This window comes from Glandiceps talaboti, chromosome 19 (genome assembly GCF_964340395.1).
Source record: "Glandiceps talaboti chromosome 19, keGlaTala1.1, whole genome shotgun sequence".
Lineage (NCBI taxonomy): Eukaryota > Metazoa > Hemichordata > Enteropneusta > Spengelidae > Glandiceps > Glandiceps talaboti.
The window spans coordinates 20,652,468-20,678,749 of record NC_135567.1 but is presented as its reverse complement, the minus strand read 5'-3'; the positions used below and the strand labels follow the sequence as shown (position 1 = coordinate 20,678,749).

At 35.2% G+C, this 26,282-nt stretch overlaps 1 protein-coding gene across 1 annotated transcript; it reads right to left on the bottom strand.

Annotated features, from left to right (window-relative positions):
* Positions 1 to 109: 109 nt before the first annotated feature.
* On the bottom strand, positions 110 to 26,282 carry LOC144450296 (serine hydroxymethyltransferase, mitochondrial-like). Its single transcript, XM_078140893.1, has 12 exons — positions 26,205 to 26,282; positions 15,517 to 15,690; positions 14,815 to 14,894; positions 14,344 to 14,544; positions 13,852 to 13,933; positions 13,399 to 13,521; positions 9,199 to 9,338; positions 8,355 to 8,520; positions 6,993 to 7,095; positions 5,854 to 6,009; positions 4,984 to 5,091; positions 110 to 4,141 (listed from the first exon to the last, which is right to left on the bottom strand). Exons 1-12 carry the CDS (start codon positions 26,241 to 26,243, stop codon positions 4,008 to 4,010), a joined length of 1,506 nt encoding a protein of 501 aa, XP_077997019.1. The 5' UTR covers positions 26,244 to 26,282; the 3' UTR covers positions 110 to 4,007.

Genomic DNA, 26,282 nt, shown 5'->3' with positions numbered 1-26,282 from the left:
GGTTAAGTTGTATGGGTTGGAAATGGGATGCAAGGGTAAGGGGTGTCATGTCAATACTTACCTGGTACTAGTAAAGAGACAAGAACTGTGTTATACAGACATACACATTTCACTTTATTGCTAGTACATATGAAAGATGGTAAACTTAATACATCAACTTTACATGTGTATTTATCAATGCTATCGGTTTGCATCTGAAATTGCAACAAAGTAACAATACTGACTCTGAAATTGCAACAAAGTAACAATACTGACTCTGAAATTGCAACAAAGTAACAATACTGACTCTGAAATTAAGTATGATGTAATAAATTCATTCATATGACAGTATGTCCCTATAATGGGTGCATTCAGGATTGAAAACCATTTGTGATCAGTTAGCCAAACTGTCTACAACGCTGGATGTGCAACTGCGATTGCTCTCATCTACGATGAGAGTTAGCATAGTCATTGATCAGTGTTGTGGACAGTCTGACTAACAGATCGCTAACAATTTTCATCCTGAACGTGCCAAATGTGTTTGTCCTTTACTCATTCTTGAACACAATTCCATTTATTGTATGTAGCCGGCCACTCTCGCACTGCGACAAACCAGAGCTGGTATTTCTTCCGCAATACTGCCTCTTGACAGTAGTGTGAACAAAAAGACGCTGTGGTTTACGATGTACGTAGCTCCCCAAGTTGTATTGAATTGACTCAATATCTCGTATGCATAAAGATGCCACCTAGACAGCTGACGATTCTTAATATGAGATTTGTAACAAGGTGTGTGGTTTGAAGAAATGACAAACACTACAATAATGCAATTGAATACACAAAATCCTGCACCTACCACGTCGAGGTCAAAGGTCAATGCCCTTTTGACAGAATAAAGATAAAAGTTCATATATTCTACATTAAATCAACTTTTTTCTTCTTTCTTAATTTTATGTCAACTTTAATTTTTGAGAATTATCATTCACCTGTTGCAATGTCTAACCATGTCACTTAAGGGGTCAAGGGTCATGAACAAATTAATGAACAAAAACAAACAGATGGAATTCAGTAATTTTTAGTTACATATTCTGTTACACAAGTTAACATAATCAAAGACTGTAAGAAAAGTGAAACTTGTGAGATAATGTATTCACTGAAATGTATCATCCTTATACCAAAATATACAACGTTTAAAAGAAATATCCAGCGCTATCAAAACAATTTGAAAATATTTATCATTCCCAAAATAATATTGAACATTTGAAAATAATGTTGAGAATACTGAAATAAATTTTGAAAATATTGAGAATAATCTTCAGTCTATACCTTATATTCAACAGAAAGTTAAACTTTAATTTGAACTCTTCAAAGTGTGTCAACATATAATGCCCAAACCAATCCATAGTCAATGTTTTAAAGGTGTGGGCTGAGATATGTCTTTAGATTAACCTAATGCATGATGGGAAGAGGTGTGGGCTGCAATATCTGTCTTTGTATTCACCTAGTGCATGATGGGGTGTGAGCTGAGATATCTGTTTTTGTATTCACCTAGTGCATGATGGGGTGTGAGCTGAGATATCTGTCTTTGGATTCACCTAGTGCATGATGGGAGGAGGTGTGAGCTGAGATATCTGTCTTTAGATTAACCTAGTGCATGATGGGAGGAGGTGTGAGCTGAGATATCTGTCTTTAGATTAACCTAGTGCATGATGGGAGGAGGTGTGAGCTGAGATATCTGTCTTTGGATTCACCTAGTGCATGATGGGAGGAGGTGTGAGCTGAGATATGTCTTTGGATTCACCTAGTGCATGATGGGAGGAGGTGTGAGCTGAGATATGTCTTTAGATTAACCTAGTGCATGATGGGAAGTGTGAGCTGCAATATCTGTCTTTGGATTCACCTAGTGCATGATGGGAGGTGTGAGCTGAGATATCTGTCTTTGGATTCACCTAGTGCATGATGGGAGGGGGTGTGAGTTGAGCTATGTCTTTGGATTCACCTAGTGCATGATGGGAGGAGGTCTGAGCTGAGATATCTGTCTTTGGATTCACCAAGTGCATGATGGGAGGACATTTAGTAGCTATATTATGTATATCAGTGAGCATTGTAGGCAGTATAAGACAATCTGATTCAAATCTGATGTCAACTAGATGTGACCTCTATTTCCATCATGTGTGTTGTGACATTTATTTTGTTCCGGGTGATCGTGGGATGGCAGCAATCACCCCGAACAAAACAAATGTGACAACACACACGATGGAAATAGAGGTAAATAAAACATCTAGTTGACATCAGATTTGAATCAGATAGAATCTAAGGGTGAAAGTAGGTGTGCTTTAGCATCTCAGGGAAAACACACACCCCACACTGACCAATATTATGTTAATTTCATTAACACCAAATACATTCTAATTTCAACCTTTCTGTCAAACTAAAACATATAAAATGAGTTCCTAAAGAATTTTAAAGCTCTTGTTTGTTTTTCAGTATCCTGATAATACTGAAACTATATGTAGATAACCAGTGCGCCCTCTAGTGGTAGCCAAATTTTGCTGTTGTGAGTCAAAATGATAAAAAATGCCATTTCTTGTGAGTCATCACAAGAGATAGGGAAACACCAAATTTTGGTGTGTCACTAGAAGTTGTGTGCGTCAGTGGCGCATCAAATTGGTTTAGAGGGCACACTCACCACATAGTAAGAGATAGGGGAACATCAGATTTTGGTGTGTCACTAGAAATTGTGTATGTCAGTGGCACGTCAGATTGGCTTAGAGGGCACACTGTAGATAACTGAAAGTACAGTACATGTTAGTACTTGTGTGTTTTATTCAATGCTAAGCAAGCTGTCATGTCAATTTCATTAACAATATATACTCTAATTTGAACCTTTCTGTCAAACTAAACATTCTGTAATCAGCCCCTATACAGTGTTAAAGTTGTTGTTAGTTAGTTAGATATCATGGAGGTATAAGGTTACACCGCCATCATTATATCATGGAGGTATAAGGTTATACCACCATCATTATATCATGGAGGTATAAGGTTACACCGCCATCATTATATCATGGAGGTATAAGGTTATACCGCCATCATTAGATCATGGAGGTATAAGGTTATACCGCCATCATTATATTGATAATATTGAAAGCAAAGATATGAAAGATGAAATGAATGGTAAGATCAATGATATGTTCTAGATTGTAAACATTCTGTAATCAGCTTCCATTGTATTAACGCTGTTGATAGTTTTATATTCTAGTTATACAATGCAACTATATTTAGTAGACAGTTGACATTTAATAGTTCTGAGGTACATTCTTGCTGACACTGCTACATATTATTGGTTAACTTGTAACAAGGCTTACCAACATTGCTACAAGTACTGTATTATTTAGGTTTACTGTGTCTTTAAATAGAGTAAAGTGTAGCAAGGTCTGTCAAGTCAGATGATACAATGTATCAATATTACTAAGGATATGTTGAGCCAAACAATACAATGTAGCAATATTACTAAGGATATGTTGATCCAAACAATACAATGTAGCAATATTACTAAGGATATGTTGATCCAAACAATACAATGTAGCAATATTACTAAGGATATGTTGATCCAAACAATACAATGTAGCAATATTACTAAGGATATGTTGAGCCAAACAATACAATGTAGCAATATTACTAAGGATATGTTGATCCAAACAATACAATGTAGCAATATTACTAAGGATATGTTGAGCCAAACAATACAATGTAGCAATATTACTAAGATTTTTGTTCAGCCCTATAATAAAATGTACCACTGTTACAAATATTTTTTCTAAAACCAGATGATATTCTGTTTCAGGTTTTTTGTCCTTCATCATAGTGTTGTCATTTTTGTCTAATTTTTAACACATTACTAATAAAGAAAATAACGATATTGTTTTGGAGTAAGATTATTTGTAAAGTTTTTTTTCTTCTCAATTTGAGTAATAGTACAGTTATATATGTCATGAGTTCAGATTTTGATATGTCTTCATATTTTGTATTTTTTAATGATCTTCAAATCCTGGCATAGGATATTGTCTGGCAAAGGTTTCAACTTCTTTTCTCAGTGAACTGATTTTTCCATTAATGGCGACATCATCCAGTAGAAATTGGCGGAATTCTTTGAGTTTGGCAGTACCTGAAGTAAAACAGGGAAATGTTATAGAGTGACATTATAGTTGGTTAATTATCTGTATTTGCTGTTGTCATTCTGGGTTGAGTGCCTCCACAACCGTAAAAACAACTGTGAAACAACCGTAAAAAACAACCGTAAAAACAACTGTAACAACAGCCGTAAAAACAAACTGTAAAAACAGCCGTAAAACAACAACTGTAACAACAGCCTTAAAAACAGTCGTAAAAACAACTGTAAAAACAACCGTAAAAAGTCGTAAAAACAACTGTAAAAACAACCGTAAAAACAGTCGTAAAAACAACTGTAACAACAACTGTAAAAACAAATGTAAAAACAAACAATAACATACAAAGTAAAGAAAGGCAGATAAATGAAACTGAGTCAATAGGGAACTTGCAATCCAGACTGAGCATGCTCGGACGCAAAGGACTATGGGATTATCTGTGGTTATTGTAATACCTAATCTGGAGCTACAGATAAAATAAACTTCCCACAGTGGTCAGGGTAACTATGAATTGATCATTCATGGTTGCAAACAATGTAACAGTATTGTTTACAATACCAATTCATTAGTAAAAATATTCGAAAATGTTTGAAAAATAAGAGTCAAAATGTTCAAAATTGCCATTACTTTCCTTGATTTTCTTTGATATTACTGGTGCTGGTATAATTATGATATACTCTAGTGACTCATGGTGACAAAGACCCCTTAGATCACTCATATTTTCCTTGGCTGAACGACGAAAACTATTGGGAATAGTATCTAAATATCTCTCCCTTTCTAGCCCAGATACAAATTATTACAGATATTTTATTTCTTCCTAAATGTGATTTTTCTTACTCACCAGTTCTCTTCTTAGCTTCAACAGTAATCTCAACTCCATGGTTCAAAAAGTCAGCAACTTTTTCAAATTCTTTCTCTTTGAAGTTACGAGATGTCAATGCTGGTGCACCTAAATAAATATATACAAGGAATATTGAATTTATTCTTTACTTGTGTTACATCATAGAACATGTGTCTTATGTCATCAGTTTCGTAGTTCTATGTCACCACAACATATGTTTTTGTCATCAGTTCTGTAGTTCTACATCATGACAACAGAGGTCTATGTCATCAATTTTGTTGTAGTATATTACAATGTGTCTGTGTCATCAATTTTGTTGTAGTATGTTACAATGTGTCTGTGTCATCATTTCTGTTGTAGTATGTCATGTGTCTGTGTCATCAGTTCTGTAGTTCTATATCACAGTAACACTCGTATGTCATCAGTTCTGTTGCACTATGTCACAACATGTCTGGGTCTTCAGTTCTGTAGTTCTATATCACAGTAACACTTACGTCATCAGTTCTGTAGTTCTATATCACAGTAACACTTACGTCATCAGTTCTGTAGTTCTATATCACAGTAACACTTACGTCATCAGTTCTGTAGTTCTATATCACAGTAACACTTACGTCATCAGTTCTGTAGTTCTATATCACAGTAACACTTACGTCATCAGTTCTGTAGTTCTATATCACAGTAACATTCATATGTCACCAGTTCTGTTGTACTATGTCACAACGTGTCTGTGTCATCAGTTCTGTTGTACTATGTCACATCAACACGTGTCCATGTGACCAGCTCTATATAACTCAAACTCAGCTCCACTTGTTACTCATATAATTCCTAAACACTGAAACAACACCACCAAGTGGCTACATATCAACTTACCAATTCTGAGTCCACCTGGGTTGAGGGCGCTCTTGTCACCAGGGGTAGTATTCTTGTTGACAGTGATGGAAGACATTTCTAGGACTCTCTCAGCACGGGCTCCATCAATTCCCTTGGGTCGTAGATTAGCCAACAAAAGATGATTGTCTGTGCCACCTGTAAAAGTTTAGGAATGTTGGATTGATGTCTTACATAAACTGATTTCCTTGTTTTATGTTAGTTTGTCGTCTCAAGTCATACATTAACTCGTTTATGTTGGGTGGATGTGTTAAAAGACATTGTTTGTCACTTTTTAAAGGTTCATGTTGTTTTTGTATGTTATTGTATACATTGTCATATCATGTTATGTCATCTAATCTAATCTCATGTTGTGATGTATTGTATGGTGTCGTGTCATATCACATCCTGCCATTTTATGTCTTGTCATCTCATGTCCTGTCATGTTGTGATGTATCGTATTGTATGGTGTTGTGTCATATCACATCCTACCATTTAATGTTTGTCATGTCATGTCATGTCATGTTGTGATGTATCATATGGTGTCGTGTCATATCACATCCTACCATTTCATGTTTGTCATCTCATGTTGTGTCATGTTGTGATGTATCGTATCATATGGTGTCGTGTCATATTATATCATGTCATCTCATGTCCTGTCATGTTGTGGTGCATGTATATCATGTTGTGTCAGGTCAGGTCTTGTTATATCATATCCCTTCACATCATGTTATATTGAACACATCACAGTCACGAGGGGGTAATGAATGGGTGCTATAGTCCAAATATAGGCCAGGCAATATGTGTTTTATAATATACCTCCTGCTGTGAACTTGCGGTGGCAGACAACATCATCAGAAGCTGCCATTTTGACCTGCTGTGAACTCGCGTTGGTCACATGACACATGTAATAGTTGATGGAACTATTCCCCTAGGGAAATAGTCATTCTATTTTCCTATCACATGACTGATTCTAGCGAATCATGGCACAGCATTATCACTAGGTATATTATAATGTGTGATACTATAGTTCATATAGACCCAACCCTCTACAAAGGCTACTGCACCTGGTATGATCATTAATAATATCAGGTGCAGGGTTAATTAGTCTTCACAGATAATAAACAACACAATATACTTACCAGAGACTAACTCCCAGTCATATTTATTCTTCAGGCATTCAGCCAAAGTCTGGGCATTCTTTAAAACCTGTGCTTGGTATGCTTTAAACATTGGACTCATTGCCTGCAATATTAGATGGAATTGTATTTAATTCAGTCAAGACATAATAGCAGTCAGATGTATCCTTAAAAAATGTAATAATAATAATAATCTTTATTCATCTAAATAAATTCAGAAATTCATTGAATGGTTGCCGCAAGAGCAGTGCCCTAGTATTGAAGAAGCAGAAGGCATTACTGGGACAAGCCATTAGCCAAGCAAGTGGACTTGTTATCAAAGAGTTCCAATATTTACACATGTGATGATGGGCTCTTACATAACACAAGTAAACAGCTGTAAAACCTCTATTCGGCTGTCTGCATGGACTGCAATTGAGGCAAACCTTATCTCCGTCTTATATCAGTTGTTATCAATTTATTAGGCTATTATAAGTAACGCTACAAACAGCTTTAGAGATGCAAACAACTTTTATGACATCCGTTTTCGCCAGGCAAGCCCGCGGGTTTGTTGCACTTGGACCGCTAATGGTTTGTGACTGTCATGGAAACCAGAGTACCTTGGGAAAACCTGTGGTGTTTGGCAGGGTCAAACTGAGCATCACATTCTTACATACAGACAGTTTAAATCAAACCCAGCCAACACCTGGCGGGTTCAAACCTAGACTGTAGAGGTAAGAGGCGTATGAGCTAACTGCTTGGCAACCGACAACCCCCAATAGAGACAAAAACAAACACATAAAAACCACAACAACTGAGAACTGTTCTTATAAACAATTATTACAATTGAACATAAATTAAAAATCTGGATTTTCAAATGAAAATTCAGCTTTGTTAAAATATTATGTTGATGTCAAGCAAAGTGATAATCTTAGTTACAAAAACTAGGGATTTTGAAAGGGAGAGAAGGAAGTCATTCATATGTGGGTATATAACCATCATTAGACAGATACATGGGTTGGGAGTGAAGTGGGAGGGGTAGGGGTGGGTGGGTGGAGTGTGGGGGACTGGGGTGGGTTATGAAAACTTCATGGCACCTATGGCCCTTTATTAGACTTGTGTATATTGTTTAGAATATTTACTGAAATACAAGCAATGGAATCTTAGTCATAGTCTAGAAGCAGATGTGGCCTCTTTATAGTCCACTATCCTGTTTAACAATCACAACAAGACTTAGAGACTTACCAGTTGAAGACCTATTGCAATACCAGCTATGTATTTATAGTACACTTACCTGTTTAAGAGCTACTGCGATACCAGCGATGGCATGTTCGTGTGGACCTCCTTGCAATGCTGGGAATACAGCACCATTTATAGTACACTTACCTGTTTAAGAGCTACTGCGATACCAGCGATGGCATGTTCGTGTGGACCTCCTTGCAATGCTGGGAATACAGCACCATTCACTTTGTCTTCAAAGTCATACATAATATCTTTACCAGTTTTCTTACTGACACCTTTCTTGCCTTTACGGAAGAATATTACACCAGCTCTGATAGGATATAAAAACAAAAGATTACAGAGTTTGGCCACTTGGAGTGCTGTCTGGAAGCAGCTTTTGGTGAACATTATACCAGCTCTAATAGGATATAAAAATTATACCAATGGAATTGTAGCACAACTGATTATTAATTCACTTTTTCCGTAACTCGGTTTGCGGTCTAAATAGAACATGCTAACATTGTTCAGCTTCTCTTAAGGTACACAGGAAAGAATCGCCTCAACTACTTCTGACGTAATCTGATACAGCACAAAGTGTTTGGGACTTTTTATTTGCATATGCCAAATTGTCTGTTTGTCAGCATGCCCAGCAAAGTCAGATAGGAGAAACAGATAGTCCAATGTTCCTGATCCTTTACCAAAATATGCAGAAGAATTGTTATTCCTGACAAAAAAATCTAATTTACTGCACTAATCTTTTAAAATTGCAGCAATCCGTTATGCAGAGACCTACTTCCGTATTCCACTCCATTATCATCGCGCCAACAGAACCTCTCATGAATATTTATTAAAATACGTCATCTTCGGCTTTGTTTGGCAAGATTTTTAGGACACAATGGTTCTGTAGGAATCCTTAAGGAATCCTTGGGGAATCTTTGAATCCTATAGGACATTTTTGTAAGGGTAGGATTTGGTATAAACATTAAATTACACTTTTGACAATTCTTACCTTGGTCCTCGAAGAGTTTTATGTGTTGTACTTGTAACAACATCAGAATATTCAAATGGTGATGGGATAACTTTAGCAGCAACTAGTCCACTGATATGAGACATGTCGGCCATCATTACAGCCTTTGTTTCATCACATATCTAGGTGTATATAATAATCATATATTTAACAACTACAACTAATGACAAAAGACCATAGTCAAGTAAAAAGAAAAACAAAAGATTGTATAGTTTGGCCACTAGGGGTGCTGTTTACAAGTAGCTGTTGGACCAGAAGGGCCATAAGGGAAAAAAAAGAAAGAACTGTTTCTGGTCAGTATGTGCATCACTTAAAATACCCACATGTCGGTTTTTAGTTGTATGTGTTTGTCCAGCCCATGCAGTCTGCAGATCCATGGAGAAACACAAAAATAACCCTCCCTGACCAACCGTGAACAAGTAAATGAGATCTACCCCACAGACACACTTGCTCTAAAGTACTAAATAAAAAGAACAGTAACTGCCATAAATAGTAGACTGAGTGACAGGTTTGTTGAGAATAACAACAACAAAAATGTGTCACGCATCATTTTAGACAAACTGCCCTGACCAGAAACAATTCTTTTTCTATTTTGGCCTATCCGTTGAAGACTAACCTCTTGAAGGAATTCTAATTTCCTAGGGTTTCATGACAAAAGTTGGTTTCCAATCAAATAATATCTACTAGTACTAAATTTAGAAACTCACAGACTTGTCAGCATATTTCATTGAATACTTCAAATATTAGATTCCTAGATACATCATGTTATTCAACACACTACATTGCCCCTGATACATAATTTAATATATTGTACTAGAAATATGACATCACCAAATGTTCAAGTCATTAAAGATATGTGCACAACATGTCTTACTGTTCTTTGAAATGACTGTACAACAGAGATGAAGGCATCGGATGCCCTTGGTAATTTTGGTATAATTAGTTGATCATACCACTACCAATAGACCAGCTGTTACTACGGAATTTGTCACAGTGATAAAGACTGTTAACAAAGCTAGAATAAAAAACTGTAGATGAGATATTACCTCTCTGTATCTCTTGTAGTCTAATAACCTACTGTAGGCAGTAGTACCAGCTATGATATCTTACCTCTCTGTATCTCTTGTAGTCTAATAACCTACTGTAGGCTGTAGTACCAGCTATGATATATTACCTCTCTGTATCTCTTGTAGTCTAATAACCTACTGTAGGCTGTAGTACCAGCTATGATATCTTACCTCTCTGTATCTCTTGTAGTCTAATAACCTACTGTAGGCTGTAGTACCAGCTATGAGATATTACCTCTCTGTATCTCTTGTAGTCTAATAACCTACTGTAGGCTGTAGTACCAGCTATGATATCTTACCTCTCTGTATCTCTTGTAGTCTAATAACCTACTGTAGGCAGTAGTACCAGCTATGATATCTTACCTCTCTGTATCTCTTGTAGTCTAATAACCTACTGTAGGCTGTAGTACCAGCTATGATATATTACCTCTCTGTATCTCTTGTAGTCTAATAACCTACTGTAGGCTGTAGTACCAGCTATGATATCTTACCTCTCTGTATCTCTTGTAGTCTAATAACCTACTGTAGGCAGTAGTACCAGCTATGATATCTTACCTCTCTGTATCTCTTGTAGTCTAATAACCTACTGTAGGCTGTAGTACCAGCTATGATATATTACCTCTCTGTATCTCTTGTAGTCCAATAACCTACTGTAAGCTGTAGTACCAGCTATGATATCTTACCTCTCTGTATCTCTTGTAGTCCAATAACCTACTGTAGGCTGTAGTACCAGCTATGATATATTACCTCTCTGTATCTCTTGTAGTCTAATAACCTACTGTAGGCAATAGTACCAGCTATGATATCTTACCTCTCTGTATCTCTTGTAGTCTAATAACCTACTGTAGGCAGTAGTACCAGCTATGATATATTACCTCTCTGTATCTCTTGTAGTCTAATAACCTACTGTAGGCTGTAGTACCAGCTATGATATCTTACCTCTCTGTATCTCTTGTAGTCTAATAACCTACTGTAGGCAGTAGTACCAGCTATGATATATTACCTCTCCGTATCTCTTGTAGTCTAATAACCTACTGTAGGCAGTAGTACCAGCTATGATATCTTACCTCTCCGTATCTCTTGTAGTCTAATAACCTACTGTAGGCTGTAGTACCAGCTATGATATCTTACCTCTCTGTATCTCTTGTAGTCTAATAACCTACTGTAGGCTGTAGTACCAGCTATGATATCTTACCTCTCTGTATCTCTTGTAGTCTAATAACCTACTGTAGGCTGTAGTACCAGCTATGATATCTTACCTCTCTGTATCTCTTGTAGTCTAATAACCTACTGTAGGCTGTAGTACCAGCTATGATATCTTACCTCTCTGTATCTCTTGTAGTCTAATAACCTACTGTAGGCTGTAGTACCAGCTATGATATATTACCTCTCTGTATCTCTTGTAGTCTAATAACCTACTGTAGGCAGTAGTACCAGCTATGATATATTACCTCTCTGTATCTCTTGTAGTCTAATAACCTACTGTAGGCTGTAGTACCAGCTATGATATCTTACCTCTCTGTATCTCTTGTAGTCTAATAACCTACTGTAGGCTGTAGTACCAGCTATGATATCTTACCTCTCTGTATCTCTTGTAGTCTAATAACCTACTGTAGGCTGTAGTACCAGCTATGATATCTTACCTCTCTGTATCTCTTGTAGTCTAATAACCTACTGTAGGCAGTAGTACCAGCTATGATATCTTACCTCTCTGTATCTCTTGTAGTCTAATAACCTACTGTAGGCTGTAGTACCAGCTATGATATCTTACCTCTCTGTATCTCTTGTAGTCTAATAACCTACTGTAGGCTGTAGTACCAGCTATGATATCTTACCTCTCTGTATCTCTTGTAGTCTAATAACCTACTGTAGGCTGTAGTACCAGCTATGATATCTTACCTCTCTGTATCTCTTGTAGTCTAATAACCTACTGTAGGCTGTAGTACCAGCTATGATATCTTACCTCTCTGTATCTCTTGTAGTCTAATAACCTACTGTAGGCTGTAGTACCAGCTATGATATCTTACCTCTCTGTATCTCTTGTAGTCCAATAACCTACTGTAGGCAGTAGTACCAGCTATGATATCTTACCTCTCTGTATCTCTTGTAGTCCAATAACCTACTGTAGGCAGTAGTACCAGCTATGATATCTTACCTCTCTGTATCTCTTGTAGTCTAATAACCTACTGTAGGCTGTAGTACCAGCTATGATATCTTACCTCTCTGTATCTCTTGTAGTCCAATAACCTACTGTAAGCTGTAGTACCAGCTATGATATCTTACCTCTCTGTATCTCTTGTAGTCTAATAACCTACTGTAGGCAGAAGTACCAGCTATGATATCTTACCTCTCTGTATCTCTTGTAGTCTAATAACCTACTGTAGGCAGTAGTACCAGCTATGATATCTTACCTCTCTGTATCTCTTGTAGTCCAATAACCTACTGTAGGCAGTAGTACCAGCTATGATATCTTACCTCTCTGTATCTCTTGTAGTCTAATAACCTACTGTAGGCTGTAGTACCAGCTATGATATCTTACCTCTCTGTATCTCTTGTAGTCTAATAACCTACTGTAGGCAGTAGTACCAGCTATGATATCTTACCTCTCTGTATCTCTTGTAGTCCAATAACCTACTGTAGGCAGTAGTACCAGCTATGATATCTTACCTCTCTGTATCTCTTGTAGTCTAATAACCTACTGTAGGCTGTAGTACCAGCTATGATATCTTACCTCTCTGTATCTCTTGTAGTCCAATAACCTACTGTAGGCTGTAGTACCAGCTATGATATCTTACCTCTCTGTATCTCTTGTAGTCTAATAACCTACTGTAGGCAGAAGTACCAGCTATGATATCTTACCTCTCTGTATCTCTTGTAGTCTAATAACCTACTGTAGGCAGTAGTACCAGCTATGATATCTTACCTCTCTGTATCTCTTGTAGTCTAATAACCTACTGTAGGCAGTAGTACCAGCTATGATATCTTACCTCTCTGTATCTCTTGTAGTCTAATAACCTACTGTAGGCAGTAGTACCAGCTATGATATCTTACCTCTCTGTATCTCTTGTAGTCTAATAACCTACTGTAGGCAGTAGTACCAGCTATGATATCTTACCTCTCTGTATCTCTTGTAGTCTAATAACCTACTGTAGGCAGTAGTACCAGCTATGATTAGTTTGGGTCTAAATAATCTGGCAGTTTCTTGTAGTTTGTCATAGTCAATGTATCCAGTCTTCGGCTGAAATCAACAAATACATTATACAATGTAATCTATGGCTAAAAGCATGCAGACATTGTAATACCCAGGTTTTTGTTATAAACTGTGTTTTACTAGGGTTTCTGCCAAAATTTTATTCAATCAATCAATCAATCAATCAATCAATCAATCAATCAATCAATCAATCAATCAATCAATCAATCAATCAATCAATCAACCAACCAACCAAGCACCCAACCAATGAATGAATCTATAAATCAACCATTCTACCAACCAACCAACCAACCAACCAACCAACCAACCAACCATTTTTTTGTCATATCTAATATTGTACAGAATATTGTCACTTACGTCAAGTCTGTACGGCATAGATTCAAAGTAAACTGATGTAGCAGACACTCTCTTTGTATCGGTCATAAAACCATGAGTTAAACTGAAATACAAACAAACATACAATAATATATCGTAAACAGACAAACAAAACATTGTTTTGGTGTTTTTTCAAAAAAAAAGCTCACTTGAAATAATTCAAGATGAGAAGTTGTAGACATTGATAATATCCAAAGTTTGCTATGTTTTACACAACGAACTAAAGCATATTTATTCCCCATCTGCTGCTACTGTATGCCCTCTAGTGGCAGTCAGTGAACAAGGTTAGAAGTCTGAATTCTCAAAAGTGTTTGGTAATTGCTTTCATATTTATGAACTGATTTGGCCAATGTTTTAGCCAATGATGACATCTGTAACATTACTGAGGTGTAATAATACTTACTGGAATGTCACATGACCAAGTTGTAGCCAATGATGGCATCTGTAACATTACTGAGGTGTAATAATACTTACTGTCCACCATGTGCAAGGTCAAGTCCCATAATTCTGTCATGTGGATTGAGTAGAGCGGTATATACAGCAAAGTTAGCTGGTGATCCAGAATATGGCTGCACATTACATCCCCACTTCTCTGGGTCTAAATCAAAGGCTTCCAATGCACGTTGTATACACAGAGTTTCTACTTTATCAATGATTTCATTACCACCATAGTACCTACAAATAAATAATGATGATGTATCAGAGATTGCTTTGGACTTCATGTACGCTAGACTGTAAGATACACTCTGTGACTGTGAGGGCGCCCTGTCACAGCATACCTTACGGTGCCCTTACAAATTAGGGCTTCCAATGCACGTTGTATATCAAGTGTTTTTACTTTATCAATTCATTACCTCTATAATATCTACACAGATATCATTATATATCAGAGATTGCACTGTAAATGATATAATTCCATGGACTTCTAGACCAATGTCTACATACCTTTGTCCTGCATAGCCTTCTGAATATTTATTATTTAGACAAGAACCCAGTGATTCCAACACAGCACGACTTGCAAAATTCTAGAAAAAAAAAGACATGAAAAAATGTTAAAATATACGATTTTTTGTTTATCATCACAATATATTTTGACAAAAAGTTTTTTTTTTCAGATACTAATGCAGTTAATGCAGTGTATATTAAAGTTACTCTAAAAAACCACTTATGTCAGAATTTTTTTTTTTTTACTTTTTTTTTGCATATACCTGATTAATTGCAGTGGTGAGTGAGTAGATAATTTTGAAAATCAAATAGTCTGACGTACGTAATCACTCTCCACTGTGACCAATCAGCTGTAGAAGTTTTCCACTAATGGCCTTGGGAGGTGTTTAAGGGGGTGTCGCTACATTTGTAACTGTGTCTATTTTCAAACCGCAATTATCAACTTGCTACGGTTACCATGACAACTAGTTGAGTGTTATCAGAGTCAGTTATTCAGTGCCATAAACAAGTGAACGTTATCATGTAATATTTATTATCAAATATTTTCACTGTGTTTGATATCCTTTACCTCAAATGCAAAGTTTTTTTAAGTTACATATTTCCAAAGTGTTTGTCCTCTAACCTCAAATACATGGGTTTTTATTACATCTTTCAAGAAGTGTGTTTATTCTTCTAATTATTAAATTCAAATCTATTTGCTACCTCTGATGCAATAAGTTCAAGTCCACGTTTCTGTCTATCTTTTTCTGCCAATACAAATGCCATAACTTCTGGATCACTCTCAGCTAGGCTTTCTTGTCCTGTCCATGATGTGGCTGAATCTGATTGGCCGGTTTGGGCTGCAGCTGACTGCGTACTCTGCAGTCTTTGACAAACCTGTAAAAAACATAAACCAGTGTTTTGTTAAGGTGGTCAGTACATGTGTAGGTATGGTAAATCTACCCAAGTTCCTCCTATTTCACCAGAGTTCCTACCAGGGTTTTTGTTAAGAGGGTAAGTTCATAAAATCTACCTGAGTTCCCCATCATTTACCAGGATAGTAAGTAAGTAAACTCTACCTGAGTTCCCCTGTCATTTTACCAGGGTTTCCTACCAGTGTTTTTGTTAAGGGTGGTAAGTAGGTCCCAGTCATTTTACCAGGGTTTCCTAAAAGTGTTTTTGTTAAGAGTGGTAAGTAGGTAAAATCTACCTGAGTTTCCCAGTCAATGTACAAGAATTTGTTATAATCTAGAATTGTACTGTATGGCTAGCCTATAATGATGTCATCTCGTATACTTGTACACTTTAAGACTGTCTTTAATGACCTGACTAGATTGTATTCAATCCTGAAGTGACATCTAAGCCATTAACACCTCAGATATCACTTCATCTCCATCCATTATACAGTTCTGTCAATGACTACATCAATCTGTACACATCTTGAATGTATAAAATCACAGAGTGTGAAATAAAAGACATACATGTAGTTCTGTCAATGTCTACATCAATCTGTACACATCTTGAATGTATAAAATCACAGAGTGTGAAATATAACACATACATGTAGTTCTGTCAATGTCTACATCAATCTGTACACATCTGGGATGTATAAAATCACAGAGTGTAAAATATAACACATACATGTAATTTGACAACAGATACAATTAGATGTTATTTTCCGACAGTTTTCTTCGTTCAGCCAAGGATAATATGAGTGACTTAAGGGGCATTATCAGTGAATGTTATAATTCTATACATATACCCATCCCTACAGACTTCAAATAATCTCAACTCTATCTATGATTAAATCTGCACATTGATACAAAAATACATCGTGACATCACATCAGTGCAGTAATGTTGTATCTGCTATGCAATTGTATAGGCAGATATGACCTTAAGTACTGCACTGACACGACAACATATTGACATCTCCAATATTATCTTGAGGTTCTAGGCATTTCCATGTTTAAGATGTAAGATATACAATGTAGTAAATTGTAACATGTACAATGTACAATATTAGATGCTGAGGCAACTCACATGCAATTTCAACTCTATCTGAGATCAAACCCACACAGATAGAAAAATACATATCCACATTGCTAATACTGTCTCTATGCTCTAGACATTTCTATGTTTGAGATGTAAGATACAGTAAACTGTGTAGGGTGTACAATGTATAATATTAGATGCTGAGGTGGTGTCATAAATTTTACAGTTCTGTGTATACAGACTGACATGCAATTTCAACTCTATCTCAGATCAAACCCATACATTGATACAAACAATTCACATTGACATTTCCAACATTGCTCTAGGCTCCAGATATTTCTATCCTAACATCTAAGATATAATACTATATTTAGTTATGAATAATAATTAGATTTATCTGATTGTATTTCTATTTTAAGACTTTCATAACTAGTATAGTTATGAAACTAGGTGTTATCAAAATCTATCTATTCCTATCACACACGACTGTATATGTGTTAATTTGTTACTTTGGGTTTTAATTGGTTCTGAGATCACTTCACAGATTCACTTTAAATTTAATCTGTTGATAAATCATAATCGTGACTAGAATCCATAATTGCAGATTATTTTTGTGATATATTTGTAAATTTAATATTCAAGTATAAATCTGTTCTGACATCACCTCACCTATTCACTTAAAATTTAATCCTTAACTAAATTATATGAATGTATATAAATGTATACATAAAATCCCTCATTGTGCATCATTTCTGTGGCATACAATACATGCATGGAGTCAGACTTCTTCACGGTAGACGGCAGTGGATGGCCCCCATCCAGCATTCATCTACGGTAAAATAGCCGACACAAAAAACTGTTGTCCACTACAAAACATTAGCTATACCCCTTAGGTCACTTGTATTTTTCCTGACTGAATGAATGAAAATATTGGGGATAATATCTAAAAGTGACAGTACATGATTGATTAATTACACACAGTATAAAATACTCTGAGTCATTCCCTCACTAAACTTCAATCATAGTCTAGACAAATACATTGACTGTACATTACCATATTTTAGTGGCATTACAATTACATGTACAAATACATTGACTGTACATTAGCACACTTTAGTGGCATTACATGTACATGTACACTGTATGTGTAAATTTAATATTCAGGTATAAATATGTTTGTGAGATTACCTCACAGATCCATTTTAATCTCTAAATTAAAGTACGTTGAATGTGATTCACAGTAAAAGAAAATATAGAACCCATAATTTATTAAATACGCTACGAATTAATATTTAGTGGATAGTGTAAATTTATGGCAGATATGTACATTTTATCTACACTCTAAATCTGTTATGAGATCATCTCACAGATCCACCCTAATCTCAAGTAAGTGACTTAGTCATAAAGGGATCAAGGGACAATCACATGTACATCAGATGTGCACTGTTTGATTCACTAATTACACACAGTAGGAGACAGTATAAAACCCATCATTTATCAACTATAAAGCTATAATTTACTAAATATCAAAACTGGGACTGAATGGAAACCTATGAGTCCTAACCATTATGCGGTACATACCTAAAGTCATTGGAGTTGATGGATTCACTGGATACAACACAAGATCACTCATTGATAACAACATGTTCGAACAATTGATAGTGTAAATTTAGGGTACAAGCTTACATTTTATCTTTACTTTATGAATTTGTTGTGAAGTCATCTCACAGATCACTTCAATCTCTACATACATGTACTATGTGTGTTATAAAATCTCTCATTGTATATTACTTTTGTGACATATACACATGGTATAAATTTCATCACTAGGGTATATATCTGTTGTGAAGTCATCTGAGAGATCCACAGTAATCTCTACATACTTAAGTGTATAGAATCGCTCTCATTATTTTTGTGGCATACACATGGTATAAATTCCATCACTAGGGTATAGCTCTATTGTGAAGTCATCTCGGAGATCCACGGTAATCTGTACATACTAGGTGTACAGAATCTCTCATTATTTTTGTGGCATATACACATGTATAAATTTCATCACCAGGGTATAGCTCTGTTGTGAGGTCATCTTAGAGATCCAATGGATTACCATGGACCATGGTAATCTCTACATACTAGGTGTACAAAATCTCTCACTGTACATTACTTTTGTGACATATAGTACATGGTATAAATTGCATCACTAGGGTATATATCTGTTGTGAAGTCATCTCAGAGATCCATGGTATTAAATCTCTACATAATATGTATATATAGAATCTCTCTCACTGTACATTACTTTTGTGACATATACACTATATAAATTCCATCACTAGGGTATAAATCTGTTGTGAAGTCATCTCACTGTAATCTCTAAATCCTTAATGTATACATGACTATGAATTATTTGTGGCATACATGTATGTCTTAATTTCATCAAATGTATAAAGTTGTCATGAAAATCACCTCATAGATTGACTTTTAATCTCTAAATACAAAGGTGTATAGAGTCCCTCACTGTACATCACTTTTGTGGCATGTACATGTATAAGTATAAATAACTATTATTTTCAGGGTATAAATCAGTTGAGATCACCTCAAAGATCTACGGTAATCCCATCATAAAGGTATACATTAATTGTAGACACACAGTTATAAGGAAGTAGCAAACCCATAATTCATTCCTTTAGTTCTGTATATTGATAGATCACGCTGTCAATGACATACTTTTTACTTCATATTTAGTGTAGTTACATGTCAGCATAAAATCCACCATTCAGTCCCTCACTAAGCTAAAACACATTAACTATGGCAGAAGTCTTTTAAATTGTGTATTAAAACACAGGACTACACCAGATGTACATGTACGCTTAAAAGGCTAATAGCTTTGTGATGAAGTTTTAAACATAGAAACTATGATGTACGCTTACAATGCTAATAGCTTTGGCAGGGCTCCCGCTACCGGATTCGCCAAGTCGCCAAATGCGAATAAAAATTCTAGCTGGTTATGAAAAATTTGATTTGGTGAAACTGTTGGTGACACATTTTTCACTGTCCTTATTTACATGATATGACTGATACACTCTACAAATCAGACAATATGCCCTAAAAATTACAAACAATCACATCGTATCTGGTTCATTTGATCACCACTGGCTTTTGCACTGCAACACTGTCAGATCAAAGTTCACATGAATGTTATGTACTTTCGTTTGACATTTGTTTTGAAAATAGCTTGGATCAACTTCATCATGACATGTGTTCGGCGGTAAACCACACAATCAGACTCCTATCGCCGTATGAGGTGAAGTCTTAAACATGGAAACTATGTGTACGCTTAAAATGCTACTATGAGGTGAAGTCTTAAACATGGAAACTATGTGTACGCTTAAAATGCTACTATGAGGTGAAGTCTTAAACATGAGACTACACAATGTGTACGCTTAAAATGCTACTATGAGGTGAAGTCTTAAACATGGAAACTATGTGTACGCTTAAAATGCTAATAGCTATGAGATGAAGTCTTAAACATAGAAACTATGTGTACGCTTAAAATGCTACTATGAGGTGAAGTCTTAAACATGGAAACTATGTGTACGCTTAAAATGCTAATAGCTATGAGATGAAGTCTTAAACATAGAAACTACATGTATGTGTATGCTTAAAAGGCTAACAGCTTTAGGTTGAAGTCTTAAACATGAGACTAGACGATGTGTACGCTTCAAATGCATTAGCTATGAGATGAAGTCTTAAACATGAGATGAAACGATGTGTACACTTCAAATGCTAATGGCTATGAGATGAAGTCTGTTAAAGAGTGTATAAAAACCTCCATCACACAATCTCATTGGCATGAATGACTGTCAATGTAGATTTAATGTTTACTGATAACTTCAAGTCAGTCTAGAAATAGCAGTAACTATTACAACTGGTTCAGGTGTGCTCTATAATGGTAGTGTCAAATTACTTCTTTTAAGAGTGTAAAATGTATGACATGTAACATTCAGTGCAGAAGCTGAGTTTAATATACTCATCAATACGTCAATTGACAAATTTCAGCATATCAAATACGCTATAAGTACATGTATTTGTGATGCATCAATTACCAATGTTACATTTCTATGAAGTTGCTAAGTTAAAACATACGAACAAAATGCAGAGTCAATTGATAGATTTCAGCATATCAAATATGCTATATGATAATATGTACATGTACATGTATTTGTGATGCATTAATTACCAATGTTACATTTCTATGAAGTTGCTATGTTAAAACATACGAACAAAATGCAGAGTCAATCGATAGATTTCAGCATATCAATTACGCTATATGTACATGTACATATATTTGTGTTGTGTCTAACAATTTTACATTTCTATGAAGTTGTTACTATTTCATTGTATTTTTAAAATGTACATTCAGTGTGGATGCTGGTTATATTCATCAATAGAATAGAGTCAGTTGACACATTTCAGCATATCAAATACACTATACTGGTATGTACATGTACAAGTATAAGTACAAAAAAACCCAAAGACTGTTGAATACTAAAACAATCTATCTGTACATCTAGCCACTTAAATTTTCCACAATATAATTAGAATATAAAACGATATTTATGAGTAAAATATACCACAATAAGCATAGGTTTATTAAACCTTAACCATATACAATGATAAAAGCACAAAAAAAAGACTTCTGAATACTTAAAAAAATTTATCTGTACATCTAGCCACTTAGATTTTCCATACTATAATTAAAATGTAAAACAATATTTATGGGTAAAATATACCACAATAAAGGTAGATTTATTTAATCTTCACCATATACAATGATAAAAGCACACAAAAAAAACCCCAAAGACTTTTGAATATTTAAAAACAATCTATCTGTACATCTAGCCACTTAGATTTTCTACACTATAATTAGAATATAAAGTGATATATTTATGAGTAAAATGTAACACAAATGTACATTTTATTGACCCCTACCCCACATTGTGTTGATAAAAGCAAACATTCAACAAAGATTATTTTATAGTGTACTAAAAACATCTACTTATACAAGTACATGTAGACGCTAAAATTTGTGCATAAATTAATTACAATTTAAATGAGATTTTAAGTGTAAAATATAGGATAAAGTAAGGTTCTATAGATCCATTGCCTATATTAATAATAAGTACATGTTATTTCAGTCACTACTTAAATCTAGGTTAATATGGTCTGATTTGTTTTAGGCTGAGGCATTCTGGGAAACAAAGTGAGGAACTAAACACATATACTGTACATGCACTATTCCTCAGCATTGTTATCTACATGAACTATGTAAATTTAATTTATATGATGCAAGATCAAAATTCACATTTTGTGTGAATTTCCATAGTCATAAAAACTTGTATTAATGACATTAGATTATGTAAATGTACAAAACATACACAGCTGGGGTATTAATTGAGGTTAGTTCATCTTAGAATAATTCATACCTGTCTCCCTTTAATCATCACTAAAAGCAAGTTAGTTTAATAAATATACTACTAGTCTGGTTCCTATATATAGGCAATTGTTTCCTGAGATATGTATCAGAATATTTCTATCAGAATACAATACAATGTCGATAATATTGATAATATTGACGTATTTAGCCAATTGTATATGAAAGGGGTAAAATTACACTTGCTTCTGTGATCGTGCAAGTCCACTCACCGCGTCTTTATCTTGCAGTGAGTGGACTTGTGCGATCACAGAAGCAAGTGTAATTTTACCCCTTTCATATACAATTGGCTAAACACGTCAATATTATCGACATTGTATTGTATTCTGATAGAAATATTCTGATACATATCTCGGGAAACAAGTACCTGTGTTCCTATACGGTATCGCTACGAGTAGTTTACTTAGATACTACCCTGGCATCCTGACTAACATACTACATGCATGTAGTCATCTCAGATAATTCAATTTCTTACAAATGACATAGAATAGAAATAATTTAGATAAGTTATCCATGTGATTATTTTCTACATACATAGAATTATTGAGGGTCAACTAATTTACCTAGTGTTAACTTAGTTAAGGGGTTGCTAGAATAGAAATAATTTAAATAAGTTATCGATGTCATTATTTCTTACATAAATAGAATTATCATACAGCTAGAGGGTCAACTATTTTACCTAGAGTTAAGGGGTTGTTATAATAGAAATAATTTAAATAAGTTATAATATCATGTCATTATTTCTTACATAAATAGAAAATTATATTTGGTGGATACAGCTTTTAGGGGTCAAATTATATAACCCAGTTTGTTGGTTAGAAGAAAAATATTTATTCAACTTGTTGTGTCATAATTTTTGGCTTTTTAAAGTAGAATTAGTATAGAGCTAGGGAGTCAGCTATTATACTAAAATGTTAGGGGGTCAAATCGTGTAACCCAGTTGTTAGCATTGAAATAAGTTTAATAAATATTTATAGTGTCATTATTTTTGGGTTAGATTTTCTCTCTCATTACAGACTCAAAGAACAGTTTTAGAATATCTAGTCTGAGTTTTTGAAAAGTTTAGAATTTGGGTTGGGTTTTTGTTACGTTGGAGCTTTTGAAATTACTGCCCTAATGATGCATGTGAAATTGAGAAAGTTGACATTCACTCTTTCCGTTTCCCAGTAGATGATTTAACCATAGACAGTGTCTATGATTTAACTAGATTATTGGTAGAATTTGTTCATTTGACCATACCTGGAGAGAGAGATTATAGAAAATGAGCCCATACATTGTTTTTAGACCAATGAAACCAAGACTTTATCTGAGCTAAAAAAGTTCAAACTCTTCTACACCCAGACAAGTGAAAATGATTGCATCATCTGTTGACACAGTTCCTACCATTGTTCAAGCATTCACAATGGAGTTGACCCCTGACCCCTAACAGAATAGAGGTCACCAGTCACCTGATCTAACATCTGAATGGATACATGCATGCATGCATATCAACATTTAGTATGCTAAATGACAGTCTCTCTGATCTGATCTGACTGTGCTTATATGAATTACTAGTGTCACTTTCGTAACATTATCTAACATTATCTAACATTGTAATATATTTTAAGTATGTATTGTTCACTTGAATTCATTAGTTCACTATTATAAAGGAAACAATTGTAAAGAGAAATAGGAATATTTTTCAATTGATTTTGAAAAAGATTGATTATTTTATCACTTTATGTATTAAATTGCTTGAATTGAATTGTTCTGCCAGAGAGTGACAATGTGTGATTTTCCACATAATTAGTATTCAAAGCTTCAAAAATGAGTTGGCTTCCTATCACTGCCTTGAGGAAAGAAAGTACATATCAGGAGTAATTCATGGAATCTACCAGTTGGTAAGTTAGCTCAGCTGGTTAGAGCACTCTGACTAGTGTTATGGGGACATGGGTTCAATTCCTATATGTCACTTTTCTTTCCTCATTTATAACAAATTAGTACCTAAGTAACCTTGACTTATAAGTTGCAACCCTCATTATGTTGTGACACCGTTGATGACCCCAACACAAGACCAGAAACTCAGTAATAATAGCCAAGGTCCCCATTAGACTGTATGACATGTGACAGGGTGTGTTGTTCAGCCCTATCAGGTTCTTAAACCACAGCTACATTGTTTGTATACTAAACTGTCCAATATCAATATCAGTGTGTCCTCTAATGATAGCCAAGTTTTGTTGTTGTGAGACAAAAAGAGAGAAACTGGGATTTCTTGTGAGTCACCACATAGTAAGAGATAGGGAACACCAAATTATGGTGTCTTACTAGAAACTGTGTGTATCAGTGGCCATTCTTGCAAACCAGAGCTGTTATTTCTTCCACTACACTTATCAGTGGTGCATCAAATTGGCTTAGAGGGCACATGGGGAACAACAAATTTTGGTGTGTCAGTGGCATGTCAAATTGGCTTAGAGGACACACTCACCACATGGTAAGAGATAGGGGAACATTAAATTTTGGTGTGTCACTAGAAATTGTGTGCATCAGTGGCACATCAAATTGGCTATCACTGAGTGTTACCTGACTGTGTAGTCTTGAGGCTATCCATGGCTTTGAATCTAGAAAGTCATGGATAGTCTCTAAATGATGGACAATGTGGTACAAATATCATATCATATCATATCATATCATATCATATCATATCATATCATATCATATCACAGAGTCAGACTGAGTAGAGTCCACTGTATTAGCACTGGAAGAATAGCAATAAGTGAGACTATAGATAATATCTAGTACTGTGTCTTACAACAATGAATCAAATTAAAGGCCAAACATTCAATCCCTGGCTCTCACATTAGTGTTATCTTATCAATGGAGCTGTAAGGGATACATAGGACCACTCTTTTCTTCTGGACAGACTTCTTTAGCATAGACTTAGCTATCTGGCCGGCTTGAAAATGTCGTCCAGCCAGTATGTCGTATCAGATGGTCAAGTCTCTAGACTACAGTTTCTATTCAACTCTGGCAAACAACTGTTTTCACAACTACATCAATTTAATTTATTGAGTAAATCTTTACTTAAATCAGAAATGTGACGACGAGTCCTGTATATAACTTTGATAAGATATTGAACTCTTCAACAAATGTCAAACAATATGTATAACCACCATCACTAACAATAACAATAATAGCACTACCCTTCACAGATGTCTGATTGTACACACCATACTTTGTTAGTAGTAGGAAAAATGAGATTTTCAAGGCAAAAGGAACTTGGGAAGGAACTCCTCAAGGTAATGTAACTCTAAAATGAAGTCTGTATGTGGATTAGTATAGATTTCTTGTATGTACCATAGTACGGATGTATTAAATAACTTTAAAAGAAAAGTTTCTTTGCGACCTAAATATCTCTAAAAATTAAAATAATAAAAAAGAAAAAAGTGGTCTGCATTAAGCATTTATGTTAATTATTAATTGGACAATTGTAAAACAAACAGTATATTTCAATTATTTTTAAATACAAATGATATTCTATGTGAATTATTATTATGTGCGACTTGTCCAGGGGTTTATTTTCAACCTAAATTATATAAATCCGAATTGCCATGACCTTTGACTTTTGTCGACCAAGAATGGGTCATAACAATGCTACACAAGTTGACTGACAGCCATGTCCTTGACAAGACCTTTGCACGGACAACAAGCTCACAACGTTCGTTGATTTTTCGGCCAAGACGTTATAAAATGTGAAATGACATTAGCTGACGATATTAATGAGTTGTCATTCAAAGTTTTTACACACTCGACACTGTACTCGCCGCGAGTAAAATAATTGCGGGTAATAATAACTCAAGCAATTCGTTTTAAATGACGCTTAAGTGTGGCGAAACTGTGGAATATATTGCAAAAATGTAGACGTTACTTCAATAAAAATAAATACTCACCAATCTCAGCGAAAACGGTGTCAGACGTTTCAGTGCCATACTGTTCACAGCTACCTCCAGAGAAGTGATCGACGTACG